Source organism: Neoarius graeffei, chromosome 22 (genome assembly GCF_027579695.1).
Source record: "Neoarius graeffei isolate fNeoGra1 chromosome 22, fNeoGra1.pri, whole genome shotgun sequence".
Lineage (NCBI taxonomy): Eukaryota > Metazoa > Chordata > Actinopteri > Siluriformes > Ariidae > Neoarius > Neoarius graeffei.
The window spans coordinates 26775242-26791909 of NC_083590.1; the positions used below are offsets into that span (position 1 = coordinate 26775242).

At 41.4% G+C, this 16668-nt stretch overlaps 1 protein-coding gene across 1 annotated transcript in view; it reads right to left on the reverse strand.

Moving 5' to 3' along the window:
• Nucleotides 1–16252: 16252 nt before the first annotated feature.
• The window catches only part of fndc5b (fibronectin type III domain containing 5b), a 44049-nt gene continuing 43633 nt past the window's right edge, over nt 16253–16668 (reverse strand). The window contains exon 5 of the mRNA XM_060903937.1: nt 16253–16396. Coding sequence (XP_060759920.1) covers nt 16257–16396 — 140 coding nt within the window. The 3' untranslated portion in view covers nt 16253–16256. The remainder of the gene's footprint in view (nt 16397–16668) is intronic.

Below are 16668 nucleotides of genomic sequence, written 5' to 3' on the forward strand. Positions count from 1 at the left end.
AGCCTCAGTGTTCGATGTGTTATGCTTTTCAGCTCACCACGGTTGTAAAGAGTGATTATTTGAATGACATTACACTTCCTGTCAGCTCAGACAATTATCTCCCCCTGAACTCTTGCATCAACAAGGTGTTTCCACCTGAAGAAATGCTGCTTGCTTGGAGGGTGGTGGTTCTTGTTGTGGTGGTGGTGGTGGTTCTTGTTGTTGTGGTGGTGGTTCTTATTGTTGTTGTGGTGGTGGTGGTTGTGGTTCTTGTGGTGGTGGTTCTTGCTGTTGTGGTGGTGGTTCTTGTTGTGGTGGTGGTGGTGGTTGTTGTTCTTGTTGTTGTGGTGGTGGTTGTTGTTGTTCTTGTTGTTGTGGTGGTGGTGGTGGTTGTGGTTCTTGTTGTTGTGGTGGTGGTGGTGGTCGTGGTTCTTGTTGTTGTGGTGGTGGTTTTGGCACCATTTCGTGTAAATTCTGGTGACTGTTGTTCCTGAAACCCCCAGGAGTTCAGCGGTTTATGACCTAGTAAATTTTACTCAATGAATACTCAGTTTAAGTCCATTTTGTTTCCTAGCAGTGATTTATACATGGGTGCATTTCTAAACTGTGAACATTATTTACTAGTCTAGATATGTATAAAAAAGAAACCGAGCCTATTTGAAAATATTTAATACTTTATTATTTTTGTGGCAGTACATAAGTAGACATGTAATTTTTAATCCATATAAATTGTATAATTTTGTATAGAACAGCAGAAACATGCTAGCCCTCATGAAGCATTGTTTTATGAACATCAAGTAACACAGACTCTGTGGTTTACACTGAACGTTCATCCTCTTTTGAAGCCCATGCGTCAGAGTAAATATGTGGGACAATGATATTCATGACCATCTCAGTTCTGCTTAATTACAACACAATATAATGTATAACGTCCACCTTTATGGTATTAGCATCTCTCTCTGTGAAGTGCTTTAAGGCTTGGGCTCTGATCTCACAGTTGGGAATGCTATAGAAGTAACCACAACACGAATATATGTACAAGAATATATGTATAGCTTTAAATCATTAACACCTTAAAGGCATGAACAGGGATTTCCAGTGTTGCAACAAATTTCTTGTAGTCCACATCCAGCCTATATACTGTATGAGAACACATATTAGACCTTTTCACCAAAAGCTTTACTGGAGTTTTCCTTTCATTCAGATTGATTAGTTATAAACGGCATACAATTCAAGCACAGGGATGAGCAGATGAGGGTTAATGACCTTGCTCAAGGGTCCATCAGTGTCTCAGTGAGAGTCAGGGGATGTGACCTAATAACCTTCTTGTTACTAAATAAAAAAAGTAAACAACAAAATTGGCATGTATGATGAACACAATGATGAATTTATCAAATTTAAGCTCATTGTGATATTTTACATAAAAAAACATAAAACCTTTTACACATATATGGATGTAGTAAACTGTTACAGGCCTACAGCTTCTTGACATTTGGCTGTGCTGCGAGACGGTTCATGGGCACTGCTGTAACTCCAGTTTGTGTGGATGAGTAAGGAATAAAACACAACAAGGCATGCTGTTCTAGGAAAATGATCACTGATGAGGATGTGTGCTCCATTCATTACCTTAAGAATGCCATTAGTTTCCAATAACAGCATATGCCAAAGTGTTTGTTTTCTCTTAGAACACAGCAAGTAACTTATTAATAAAGATGGATGGTACTTTTTTTATCCATTTATAGTAACATTTAATAGTGTGGAACACAAAACAAGTTATACAAGCTACCTGTTGTTATGTACATTATAGAAGCAGTTATAAACAGTAATTTAAAAAGAAAAAAGGACAAAAACCCCTGCAGCTTGTCTTGTTATTGAGAAACTGCAAAAAGCAAACAGTCGTCTATCTTGAAGACTCTCTCATGTTGGAAAACTTAAAGGAACAGCTTTACTGTTCAACTAGAGACTCCTTCCAACAGTTTTTATTTTAAAATCAGTACACCATACAGGGCTGGGATTCCCAAAAGCCTCTTAACGCTAAGAGCATCTTAACTAGGAGAGAGAGCGTTCATTGTGCTGCTCGCTCTACCATTTAACGATGATCTTTCTTTGTGCTGTAATGCTTTTGGGAAACTCAGGCCAGGTCTCCGTGTAAGTTGTCATGAAAATGGATTAGAACGAGAGCATTAATGCTCTATAAACCTGCAGCCAGAATCAGAAATTAATCAATACCTTCTGACCAATCAGAATTCAACAGCGCTGTAGCGTAAGTGTTTTTAAGAAGGATTGATTTTCTTGGGTCGTTTACATTTTAGTGACACTAATACCAGAAGTTACTTTGTGCATGCATGTGTGGGGTTGGGGTTAGGTGTTTAACATCTCATCTCATCTCATCTCATCTCATCTCATCTCATTATCTCTAGCCGCTTTATCCTGTTCTACAGGGTCGCAGGCAAGCTGGAGCCTATCCCAGCTGACTACGGGCGAAAGGCGGGGTACACCCTGGACAAGTCGCCAGGTCATCACAGGGCTGACACATAGACACAGACAACCATTCACACTCACATTCACACCTACGGTCAATTTAGAGTCACCAGTTAACCTAACCTGCATGTCTTTGGACTGTGGGGGAAACCGGAGCACCCGGAGGAAACCCACGCAGACACGGGGAGAACATGCAAACTCCGCACAGAAAGGCCCTTGCCGGCCACGGGGCTCGAACCCGGAACCTTCTTGCTGTGAGGCGACAGTGTTAACCATTACACCACCATTTGAAGCAATGTAATGCAATTTTTGTGGCTTTCCCATGCACTTTCCTTCTATAAGAACGATACCCTCGTGAGATCTTGTCAACAAATAGGGCGGAGTGCTGGCGCTAAAGTGCAGTTGTTCTGATGGGTGTATTTTTTTATTATTTTTTTTAAAGACAAATAATATATTGTTTATTGTAATCTTCTAATAGAAAATGCTTTATGAATTTGACTATTTTCGCAATTCATTTGCCAAGATGTATCGTCTCTTTTCTGATAATCAGATTGTCACGTTTCATTAATGATCCTAAATGAAAAACACATGCTTGCTGTATTTTTATTTATCTGGTCACTACATACAGTGCTGTGCAAAAGTCTTAGGCACATGTAAAGAAATGCTGTAGACCAAAAATAATGAAATGTTTCAGCATTAAAAAAAAATACTATAAACAGTAATCAGTAAGCCATAATAAATGAAACAAAGTCAGTATTTGGTGTGAGATGACCCTTTGGTTTAAAAAAAAATAGTCGTCTCAGGTCTAATGAGTGCAGTTTTATGCGGAAATGATCTGTAGGTTTTACTGAGCATCTTCCAGAACCAGCCCCAGTTCTTCTGGACACTTTGACTGTCACACTCGCTTCTTCATTTTGCACCAAAACCCAGCAGCCTTCATTAGGTTTTCTTTTTTAATCTGAAAAGCCATCTCTTATGTAATATGCTGCTCAGATACAAATATTTTTTCCCATGTAACATTTAATTTTGTGCTGGAAAACGAACATTTGGACTCGAAAATGTTTTTGCACCGACTCGATAATGTAGAAATCTATTTAAAAAAATAGGGGGTCTAAGACTTTCGCACAGGACTGGCTACTGTAGTTCATTTCAATTGAATTGGACGTGATATAGCTGTGGTGATGATCCAAATTATCTCCTCATATTTCAAGTAGAAATTAAATATGCAGTACCAATCATAAGCTTAAAGACATATTGTTGAAACGTATTGCATCGTTTTGTTTTGAGCTAAAGACTCATTAAAATCCCAGGAGGCTTCAGATTTTTATGCCACATTCTCATAACTGCAGAGTTCTTTAATATAATAGTCATTGAGGAATAAGCATGAATTTGATTAACAGAACCATAAGCCTAGAGTTTGAGGAATAAAATGCTTGAGATGTTTCTAAGCCAGTTTTACATATAAAGTGACGGAGAGTAAGATGACCTGGCCTTCAGTCATGGGAGGGAAATGAGGCGAGTTCTTGACACTCTTCATGGAGAATGCTGAGTGTTTTGTGTAATTGTAATTTCAATGTAACATCCTAGTTGATGTTTTCAGCATTAGATAATATTTTAGAACAATCACCTTCATTCATTTTTTTTTAAATATTCATCTTTAGTAATAGGCGGCACTGTGGTGTAGTGGTTAGTGCTGTCGCCTCACAGCAAGAAGGTCCTGGGTTCGAGCCCCGTGGCCGGCGAGGGCCTTTCTGTGTGGAGTTTGCATGTTCTCCCCGTGTCCGCGTGGGTTTCCTCCGGGTGCTCCGGTTTCCCCCACAGTCCAAAGACATGCAGGTTAGGTTAACTGGTGACTCTAAATTGAGCGTAGGTGTGAATGTGAGTGTGAATGGTTGTCTGTGTCTATGTGTCAGCCCTGTGATGACCTGGCGACTTGTCCAGGGTGTACCCCGCCTTTCGCCCGTAGTCAACTGGGATAGGCTCCAGCTTGCCTGCGACCCTGTAGAACAGGATAAAGCGGCTAGAGATAATGAGATGAGATGAGATCTTTAGTAATTGCCTTATCCTGGTCAAGATCATACTGGGTTAGTTGGTCATTCATTCTCAGGATTGAACCAGGGACCCTGAAGCTGTGAGTAGGCGTGTTCAAACTTTTGACTAGTACTGGATATAAATCTTTCAATAAGGTTATCCTGGTAATTCTCTCTCTATGAAGGTAGTGTGTATAATGACCTATGAATACATTCATAATATGTTATAAGGTTAATATTATAAACATTATCATTATTTTTGAAAAGGCATTACAGTTCATAGCAGGGCGGCATGGTGGTGTAGTGGTTAGCGCTGTTGCCTCACAGCAAGAAGGTTCTGGGTTTGAGCCCAGTGGCTGGCAAGGGCCTTTCTGTGCGGAGTTTGCATGTTCTCCACATGTCTGCCTGGGTTTCCTCCGGGTGCTCCGGTTTCCCCCACAGTCCAAAGACATGCAGGTTAGGCTAATTGGTGGCTCTAAATTGAGCGTAGGTGTGAATGTGAGTGTGAATGGTTGTTTGTCTCTATGTATCAGCCCTGTGATGATCTGGTGACTTGTCCAGGGTGTACCCCGCCTCTCACCCATAGTCAGCTGGGATAGGCTCCAGCTTGCCCGTGACTTCTGCACAGGATAAGCGGTTATGGATAATAGATGGATGGAATTACAGTTCATAGCAATATCTATAATGTATTTATAAACTAAATAGAATGCATTATAAGCAGTGTTTATAACGCATTATACCACCAGTACCAAGGAAACTCAGCTCCAGTTTGCTTGGTGCATTTATATTCGCTTTGAATTCATTTTGAGTACCAGTCAAAAGTTTGGACACACTTTCAAATTCAATGTTATTTCCTTATTTTTATTCATTAAAAGACACTTCTTCATGTCTTAAAGTAACGATGGATGTTGTTTCTCTTTACTTAGTTGAGCGAGCAGTTCTTGACATAATATGGATTACGACAGTTGTGGTGTTGAATAGGGCTATTTATTTATTTAGTATTTTTATCATGTACTGTTTCGTCTCAAACGCATTAAGAAGACAAGAAACTCATCCACTAATTAACTTTTGACGAGGCGCAGCTGTTAATTGAAAAGCATTCCAGGTGACTACCTCATGAAGCTGGTTAAGATAATGACGAGAGTGTGCAAAGCGTCATCAAGGTAAATGCTGGCCACTTTGAAGAATCTAAAATATGAAACATTTGGGTTTTTTTAACACTTGTTTTTTGTCTCCTACATAATTTCATCTATGTTCCATGTGTTATTTCATAGTTTTGATGTCTTCAGTATTGTTCTACAATGTAGAAAATACAGAAATACCTGTAAATGAGTTGAGTAGAGTAGGGGTGTCCAAACTTTTGACTGGTATTGTATGTTTATTGACTGATGTGATATTATAGCCTAATTACAATATGTTATAAGTTGTATTTGTGAGCTTGGAGTAAAATGAGATCTATTTCATGAAATCAAGCCCAAAACTACGCTGCACATACAGGATTCTTTCAGACGTCGTAAAGATTTGCAGTGTGGTTTTTCTGATCGTTTATTAAAGGAAAAAATGGGTATTTAAACGTACATCACAGTGCACCAGGCAAGACGAGATGAGGCTGGATTTCTTTGGTAACAGTTTTATAATATGTTATGAACACTTTTTATAATGGATCATGTTAACAATTCCTAATGCACACATGGATTATTATATAATACTAGTGTGTATAATGTGTTACGAATGCACAACATGTGTGTTCATAGGTTATTATCGACATGGCCTTCAGGACCGGAGCAGTTTCCAAGCATGTCCTCAGAAACTTTAAACCTGTCCTATTTGAGAATTTACAAAAAAAAACAAAACCTAAGAGTCAGACATTTCACATTCTTACTTGCACATTATTATGGAAATGATTATCGATTCAAAGAGCCGGACAGTTTTGAAAGCTAAAAGAGTAAATATCTACACTAAAGCTATTACTGATTATGACTCTGGTTGGGAGTCGGAAGAGAGTTTGCTTCTCTGATTATTTTGTGGGTCATGAGTGGGACATCGGCTCTGGTCCGTACAGAAGAACGTTACTTAGGGACACCGTGGCCTTGTTCTCATTCAGTATTTCTCATTGTACCTGCTGGAGCAGAAACTAGCAGTAGGAAAGTGATGATCTGTGGAGGGGGAAAACATAATCCTCTCTGCCTTATGTAAGCTGCCCAGACACGATATTGATGTCGGCCATTTTTCACCCGGCAGCCCTCCTGCTTTCTCCCCACGGCCAAGGTTAATTAGCAGTCATTAAAGGAGAAATATCGAGTTTCTTCCGCTGGCACTGGGAGGGATGGCATGAAAAATGAAAGAACAGATGACTCGCGGAGCGAGAGGACGGTCCGTTAGGCTGCCGCCATGACAATGTAATATCCGTATGTCTAGACAGGGGGAGTATTTAAATGCAGTGAGACTCCTTCAAGTACCCTTCACCCCACTTGATTAACACTGCCATCAATCAGAAACAGAGCTGAATACAAATCACTGCCGAGAAGGGCTGCGCGATGCGCTGTTTCCTAAACGCTACCTCAATATTGGAAATTGCGATACTGATATCTCTGATGGCTGAAATATGTAATAAATACATAAATGAGCCCTTGAACAGATCACCAAGTAGCTTATCATGTGCTGTTATCCTGATTAATAAAAAGTCAAAGTAAAGGCTTTAACCAGGGTTCAACACTAGGCGTTAAAATATTACAGGGAATATCGCAATCACAATATGTAGCAATATTATAGTCATTATAATGATTTTAAGATGCTACCCAATACTGGTATACCATGCTCACTGATTCACACTCAGACTCATAAATTGCTCTCATACCAAGATCTTAGAGCGGCCGCCATATTTGTTTGAAATTTCTGATCCGAACCTCACCGGAGGTCACATGACTCGATACTCGCGTTCTGATTGGCTTATCTCAAAAAGTTGCCAGAGATTATCAAAACCATTCAGAAAGAAACAATGTTGCCCAATCTCAATAGAAAAGAGTCAAAACGCAATTGCCCAGCAACATTGCTCAGCAACATTGCCCAAAAAGTTGCCCCGTGTATCATCACCATTATACCATGTGATACTATGTGACGTGAGCCTGGTGTACGTTGTTGTGCTAATGAACAAGCAACGACATTGAAATAACAGTGAGCTGGATGGATCGCAATGAACAATAGCAATCAAAACAGACCACAGACTGTGCTCTGTGAAAATATCAAGAGGAGGAACTATAGCATATTTATACAATTTAAATAACCTGATTAAAAAAAAAAGTTACTTGAATATAAAAGCCAGCCTGAGTAGTTCAGTGCTAGCAGCAAACGCTGGCTAGGTGAGAAACGATGCTAGGCGAGTGAAAATAGCAACACTTATCCAGTACGTTGTTCTTTTTGATGATCAGCTGTTATCAGTTATTGATGATGAAGGATTGTGAAACAATTCAGAATGAAATGTACTTTAATTGCAGCTATACAGAAACACTTTTCTGTACAGAAGTGGAACCAGGAACGGATCCAGACTGAGGCAACCGATGCAAGTGCATCGGTCAGAAATATATGTGCACCACTTGGCATTGGTCAGGGGGCGTTTGTTTACTTTTACGGCTAGCCAGCTACATGGGCTCAACCAATAGACCAATGGTTCAGGATCCGACCACCTGTGGTAAGCAGTGATGCTGACCTGACCTAAATACCTGTATTCTCATGATGCTTTGTATAGTGTGACCTGAGACAAAGAATCTAGGTCAAACCAGTAAAATGTTCCGGAAGGAGGCCGAAATTTACCACGAATAACGGGCTGAGCCACAGCCATAGCGGGTTGTGCCTAGCTGTTTTGAAAGGTCTCGGGCAGAGGGATGTGCCTATAAAGTTTGGCGGGGCTATGGTTTTCGGTGGCCAAGTTATGAATATTTAAATCCTGGTGTCTGGCTGGAGCCGGGTCACATAACGGGCCGATCCGAGGTCGTAGTGGGCCGTGGCTGCCCTCTTCGGAAAGGGCTCGGCGTGCTCTACGCCCCGTGAAAATCCATAGCGATCTGGTAAAATTAGTGAGAATATTTCTGCAAATGTGCATCTGTCAGATTCTTGGGCTGGATCCGTCGCTGGTGGAACAAAACCTAGTCTGCACTGCAACCCAGCACGATTCAAAGTAACTAATGACTAATCATCTCGCTAACATTATAAAGAACAAACCTCGTGGTGAAAGTGCATGAACATGCATCTTGGTGCTAAACAGGAAACGTAAACAAAGATAAATAATATTTTCCCTGACGTCCCTGATTTGATAAATAATAAATAGGTTATGCAATTCGTTATTGGTATTAACGAGTACAAAAAAAAAAACACGTACTCAAACTCGGTCTGAAAAAAGTATCGACAGGCTGGCATCCTTAATTATTATAGACTCATTAACAGTTAATCAGAATGAATGTATAAGTAACACATTACGAAAAAGCATCTTATTTAAGTAATAGTTTGGTCCTTATTCTAAAGCATACGAACTAACTCATGGGTCTAAATGTTAACTCATTAACAGTAGTTTGATGCATTATTCTGTTTGTATAGCAAAACTGCACTCCATCTGCTCTTCTCGACATATTCCCCAGGATATTTTGCATGTCCTGTCATGGTACAAATCAATTCCTTCTCGCCCTCTGACCTGCATTAAGCATGTTCTTATTGCTTCCTGCGCACTGATGACTTGTTGAGTTTGTCCCAGGAGGATGACGTCCGCATCAGTGACTGCGCTGTAAGTGACAAGTCCATCTGTCCTGACACTCCAATAACGCGCTGTCAAGCCGCTCCCTCATCTCGCATACTTCACTTAAACTGTCAAACGGAAAATTTATTACACAAGAACGAGACAAGGGGGCGTCGAAGGTCTTGAAGGAAACGGGACACTGGCAAGGAAATGCTTTGGAGGAAAGGCACCGGAATCTCTAATGGAGCAATGGGGCCATACGTCACAGCAGAAGCATAATTATAGCGATACTCATAAAACATGACCGTTACCAGATAATGAGGAGCAAAATAATTTATACTCTATATACTCATCATCGACAGCAAGCTGTTGAGTTACTCAAGACGCACGAGTGATTAAATATATTCTCCGTCACTGTATTAATATAGTATACAAATATATTGTCTATATATCATGATGGGTTTGGTGTGGATGGTGTGATGGATGAGGTTCAGTGTGAGCCACTGTTTTATTCATCCTCTGGATTTTAACTCGGATGCCCTGAGAGCGAGAGAGTGCTTATGGAGACAGAGAGAGAGAGTGAGAGATCGAGATCACACTGCACCAATACACATTATCACATTTACAGCAGTAGTGACTCCTTTTCAGGGTGAAAAAGAAACCTCAAGCAAGGAAAAATGACTGGAAAGAAAAGGAAAAGTATGACAAAAAGAGCAACCAAATAGCCTAAAAACAGATTGAATATTCAGAGAGAGAGAGAGAGAGAGAGAGAGAGTGAGAGAGAGATGAGAAATAGCTTCAGTTTATCCCCTTCCTCATATCATCCTGTTTCAGCACTGATAAGAAGAAAAAGCTTGGGGGGGAAATTGTTTCCCTTCATTCATAGCACGATTCTGGTTTATTATCGTCTTCCCTCAAAGGCGATGACACATTTTGCTTATCTGTGCGAGGCGGCGCTGGAGGCAGAGTGTCCTGGGATTTCTAGCTCTCTCTTCTCAGAGCTTAGGGAACGTCTCTGTTTGGAGCCAGACCCAAGGGAACGCCAGGTCATGCACTTTTCAATTCTCAGGTCTTCACTTCAGTCTTCAGATGTGCTCAAGTCTGGTCAAATGTGCTCGAGTAAATCATAGTCTTTGTGTACTTCATCGATGAGCACCAAGGGGTCCATATTTGTTGATAGGATGTGATATTAAAGAGTCCTTTCAAATGAAGATGGGCACTCTTGTTTCACAATAATGTCATTTGATGGCTTTCTGGTATGTCTCAGCTCTGTGGGAGGACACATCAACCAACACATAACCAATGTATCTCAGAGCACTGTAGACAGAATTTGAATCAGAATTCATCGGAATAGGTTCAAGCCCCTGGCAACATGGTTCTGATATTAAACATGAAATAACCGGATGTGATGTTTTCGATTCACTCAAAGATTATAAAAGTCTTGTTGTTATTATTTTCAGAAGGTTAATAACCAGTTTAGCTCATGCCAATCTTACACTGGACTTCCTATTTATCCAGGCTTGGGACTGGCGTGAAGTATGCACTGTCTTGTACAACCCTAGTGGCTGGGTATTTTTACCTAATCTACATGTCTTTGAACTGTAGGAGGAAACTGGAGAACCCGGAAGAAACCCATGCAGACACGGGGAGAACATGCAAACTCCGTAAGGAAAGGCCGTCGGCTGTGGGGTACCAACCTAGAACCTGGTTCAATGTTCAGCAAGTATTTAGATCAGATCTACAAAAATCACCTGCAACCCCTACCTACCACTTGGCATATGTCCCATTCCAAACACGTCCCTCCGGAAAAAGATACACACCCCCAATCACCAAAACAACCTACTTCAGGAACTGTTTCTTTCCCTGAGCCATTGTTGTAACTGCTGAACCTGAACCAGGCTTGGGGCAAACCATGTTTGGTTGGCTTGGCCAGAATTGCAGCAGTAGGGTGGCCAGTTCCTTTCTGTGCACTCTCTCACACACATCTATGGGCAATTTAGAGTAGCCAGTTAACTTAACTGCATGTCTTTGGACTATGGGGGAAACCCATGCAGACATGGGGAGAACATGCAAACTCCACACAGAAAGGCCCCATCAGCCACTGGGCTTGAACCCAGAACCTTCTTGCTCTGAGGTGACTGTGCTAACCACTGCACCACCGTGCTACCCTCCGCAATCCCTCAGAGAACTCAAATCCTAACCATGCTCATTACCAACCTACACTAACAGTCCCTGATGTGTTCTGTCAACAGTTTACACCCTTTCTTCAGTAGACAGTCTCTCATGGATGGTGTAGATTTGTACCTAAAAACTGCTGCTGTAATCATAAAGCCTGCCCTGTGCTCATCCCAGGACTGATTCACAATATACTCATACATCAAAGCTTGGATTGGCCTCATCAGTCACCTCTGGACCCACAACCACCACTTACCAAATTGAAGTCATGGTCATCTTCGACCCTGAAGGATGAACATCATTACTCATACGTACATGAACATCCTTTCAACACACTTAGTACTGTTTGTTTTTGCTCTTCTACACCTGTATGCTGTAATAATTTATAATCCCACTATCCAATGTCACCTGAAAGTCTGGTTCACCCCCGTGTCACCCTTTTGAGTCTGGTTCCTCTCAAGGTTAATTTTTTATGTCAAGTTTTTTTTTTTCCCTTGTCATTGTACTTTAATATCCTCCCATTTACTTCTTATATGTTACTAAGGCTACTTATGGGTTGCAAGCTAATCAAAATCTCTTTCAGGTTTTTGTTTGTAATGTCAAGAAGTTTTATCATGCCCACATCTAAATAATGACCACAAACTGGCCTAGTGGTTAGCATGTCTGCCTCTCGAATGGGAGCTCCTGAGTTCTACTTGCGGTCGGGTCATACCAAAGACCATCGTAAAAATGGTCCCTACTGCCATATGGCGAGACACACCACAATACAGATGCCAGTAGGGAGTCAAACTCTCACAGTTACCAGAAGACCAGCCCCCCCACTGTAACCCTAGTTATGTAACAGGTGAAAGGCGGAGGGCTATAGGAATAGAGATCGGAGCCGCCCAGTGTGCTTAAGGGCCTGGTTAGTACTGGGACAAGAGACTGCCTGTAAAGACCAGGTCCTCACATGGGAGGGACTTTGATGTCTAAATAATATCATCATCATCATTATCTCTAGCCGCTTTATCCTGTTCTACAGGGTCGCAGGCAAGTTGGAGCCTATCCCAGCTGACTACGGGCGAAAGGCGGGGTACACCCTGGACAAGTCGCCAGGTCATCACAGGGCTGACACATAGACACAGACAACCATTCACATTCACACCTACGGTCAATTTAGAGTCACCAGTTAACCTAACCTGCATGTCTTTGGACTGTGGGGGAAACCGGAGCACCCAGAGGAAACCCACACGGACACAGGGAGAACATGCAAACTCCACACAGAAAGGCCCTCGCTGGCCACGGGGCTCGAACCCGGACCTTCTTGCTGTGAGGCGACAGTGCTAACCACTACACCACTGTGCCGCCCGTCTAAATAATATGACCTGAAATAATACCACGTTTATTCGACAAAAAGTAAGGCTTGCCTAACTGGATTGTTGTGTAGCTACTAGAATTTCTGTTACAGGGAGGTAGAACTGCTTGCCTGCCAGGTTAATACTGGAATCGACAACAGACTCCAATTCCCACAATGCGCCACTGCCTACAAACATGGCTGCCATGAACCCAGTTATCACACTCATAAAACCAACATGGGTGTTTGTTACATGAACCTAAGTCTAACATGTCACGATTGACATTTAGGTCACTCAACAAAATTGTTTCTGGCTAAGTTAACGCATTTTACTTGGGTGGAAATACTTTCCATAATTTTATTATGTTCACTGAGCAAGTTATTTGCAAGTTATTTTTTTGAGTGCAGCACACACATGCTATGTTTGGAACATCCACTTGCCCACTATCCTTGACTTGCAAGTGACATCAAAGCAAAATAGAAACCCGGATGTCGGCCGTGTCAGTGGATATAAAAATGCGGGGTCAAGTGACATTCCGTACAAAACATAGTCACCCGTGCGCAACTCTCTTAGTTTTTCCACTGCTTTAAGCGTTCTTTTAGCTCTGCCATATCTTTGTGCTGTATATGGTTGTGGTCACAACAGTACTCTTGACCATGGCACGTTCCGATTTTTTAGAATTCCGTCCGTGATTCGGCAAGAAGGCGAGGAAACTCTGAGGCTTAATATGGAGAGGAGACGAGCGCGGCTGAACAACATCGGCAGGGCTGATCTAACAGAGGCTAAAACCAAAACAGCTCGTGTTTGCAGTAATCAGTTTATCTCAGGTGAGATTCTAAAGCTTTCTCAATAATATCATGGAAGAATTTTATTTCATGTTGCTAGAATTTTGCTATAAAATGAGCGTTCTCTTGTCATGGTTCACTCGGTCGTTGTTATAATTTTAACATGTGTATTAGCATTTCGCTTCTAGGAGCGCCAGCAAAATTATACAATAGAAACAATCCAGACTGGGCACCCACTCAGAAAATGGGCTATGTTTCGGCCAAGGTCGGACTTGATTCTTTGGTAGCCAAACCAGATAGAACACGATATCTGGGTACTCGATGGTCAGTAGAAGCGTCTTATCTTCAGAAAAGTCTGACCTTTTAAAATAATACGGGTCAAAACCACTCATATCTATCTTCCCTTTGTATCACATTTTCGCTCGAGCGTTCAAATCGTGGTGATACTGAGAAAATTCAGCATTGTTTACACACATGCTTTCAGCAGCTGCCGTCCTAACTGCTTTGTATATCCACCATCATGGCGGACGCTCATGACGTAGCACGTTTTGATCATGTGGTTGCAAGTCATCTATGTAGTGAATCAGCCACTTTGTGCTGCAGCTGTTAACTTCATTCACTATATAGTTCAGTACAAAGTCGTCATGAGGCATACTAAAGTGTAGTCTACATTGATCGAATTAGACCATCATGCATCATGGTCTGTCACGGAAGTTGTGGAGTTTAATTGGAGGTTTTTATAAAAGTTTTATTTTATTTTCATTTTAACACTGTAAAGAGATGTCAATTACAACATGTACTTCTTCAAAAACAGCAACGTTGGTGTCCATATGCTGGCGTTTGCTTATGTGACAGAGATAATAATTAACAGTTATTCCATGAAATCAAGTGATACATGAGCTGATAGCACTGTGTTGGCTCTAAGCCATGTATGATGAGAATGAGTGGAATAACTATTTTATTCTATTTACATTCACTGGATTTTGAGAAATGGAGCATTTTTATTTTTTGCAAATTCAGTAAATAAAATCTTTATACAAAACTTCCGACAATATCATTTCTGCTTGGAACGTAAACAATCCAGCAAAAAGACGGTAGCAATTTGTGAAAAATGCTATAATAATAATAATAGGGGCGGCACGGTGGTGTAGTGGTTAGCGCTGTCGCCTCACAGCAAGAAGGTCCGGGTTCGAGCCCTGTGGCCGGCGAGGGCCTTTCTGTGCGGAGTTTGCATGTTCTCCCCGTGTCCGCGTGGGTTTCCTCCGGGTGCTCCGGTTTCCCCCACAGTCCAAAGACATGCAGGTTAGGTTAACTGGTGACTCTAAATTGACCGTAGGTGTGAATGTGAGTGTGAATGGTTGTCTGTGTCTATGTGTCAGCCCTGTGATGACCTGGCGACTTGTCCAGGGTGTACCCCGCCTTTCGCCCGTAGTCAGCTGGGATAGGCTCCAGCTTGCCTGCGACCCTGTAGAAGGATAAAGCGGCTAGAGATAATGAGATGAGATGAGATGAGATAATAATAATAATAATTCTTGAAAAATAAAAAAGATAAGTTCTTACCATCAAATACTTTCATTCCATATTTTGTTGCTTTTTTTTTGTATTTTTTGGGGTATAGTTTTCGAGTAGAGTTTTTATCTCATCCTCGGTTGGTTCAACAAAACTCTCCACCATTTCCTTATTCTTCTTCTTTAGGGTTTTTTGGTGGTTGGCAAACCAACTTAAAGGTGCATTACCACCATCGACTGGGCTGGAGTGTGGAACAGGAGCTATCTGGGGAGGAACTATCTTCTTTCAGCTATTTCTGTTTCTTTTAAATACTTGATAACAAAGTGATATATCTGACTTGATGCGCTCCACCATTTTGTTTTTCTCGACTCATGGTATATGAGCTGATATCCTTGTAGTAGATTAGCCAATCAGAGCTCATATCCAGTGAATGTGGATAGAATAATTACGGCTATCTGGCACACAATTATGTAGCAGCGTAATGTCCCTCTAGTGTCAGAAATGTACAGTATCATCAGCTGTGAATGTTATATAGAGAGTGAGTGGAAAAGTGGACAATCCAAACACAGCAACAGTCATGATCACGCTCACAGTCACCAGACTTTTGATTAAGGTCACCTTGACTTAATCACCACACCACCCGACGTATACTCACTCCAAACATACCGGTGATATGAAGTATCATTCAGTTACTTGTCTCCTGACATACAAAGGATATCCAAAAAACAGTGAACAAAGGCTTTGTAACACCGTTTGCTGGTCGCCTGACCTTTTTACCTGTCCTTATAGTCAGTCTCGGTCTCATTCATGGACCTGTCTGCCACTCTGCCTACTCATAAAGCATGCATTGCAACTCCATCCACTTCTGCTGCATGACCTCGCCATATTCACACAGAAAATATTACATTAAGTTTCTTTATATAAAATGCTACGAGATGCAGTTTCACTTAGACAGTAAGCAGATGGTATCCAGATGGATTCGGATTGATATAGTCCCATCTAACTGAAATTCAGCTGAAAAACAAACCGCACTCTTTCTTCTGCAGTCAATGGCAAATTCACTCCATTTAATAGTACGAAGGTAATTATAAAAAAGAAATAAGTTGACAGGGGCTTTAAACATCTGTTGAAACGTTAAGCTTTGGGATATTTTGGAATAAAACAGATGGAATATACTATATGCGTATAAACAGACATACGTGTCCTGAGGCTGAAGCCTGTTATTGCCTGTGGTTGGTTAGACCTTGCTGCGCAGTAGGCCCCCTGTAGGGTGCTCTGGGGTGCTGCACTCTGATGAGTTCTTGGCTTTGTCCTTGTTGTTGTTGGGCTCGTTGTCCTTAATGATGTCATACTGACGGCAGAAGAGAGCTATTACACCTGTAAAGAAAACCAGAACGTCAAGGACATAGTCGCTCATCTGGCCTGCCATCAAAACAACCATGACGACCAAAACATCAAGCAGAACTAAAATGTGACAAGGTGAGAGAGGACCAACCTACACGACAAATTGTTTATGACAGGAGCTCAACAAAGGACTAAATTTTGTTCCTCGAGAGAAGGTCTACCCAAAACATCGATCAGAACTGAAATCGCATGATAAATGAGAGATTATATGAGGAGATTATATGATAATATGAGGAGATACAATT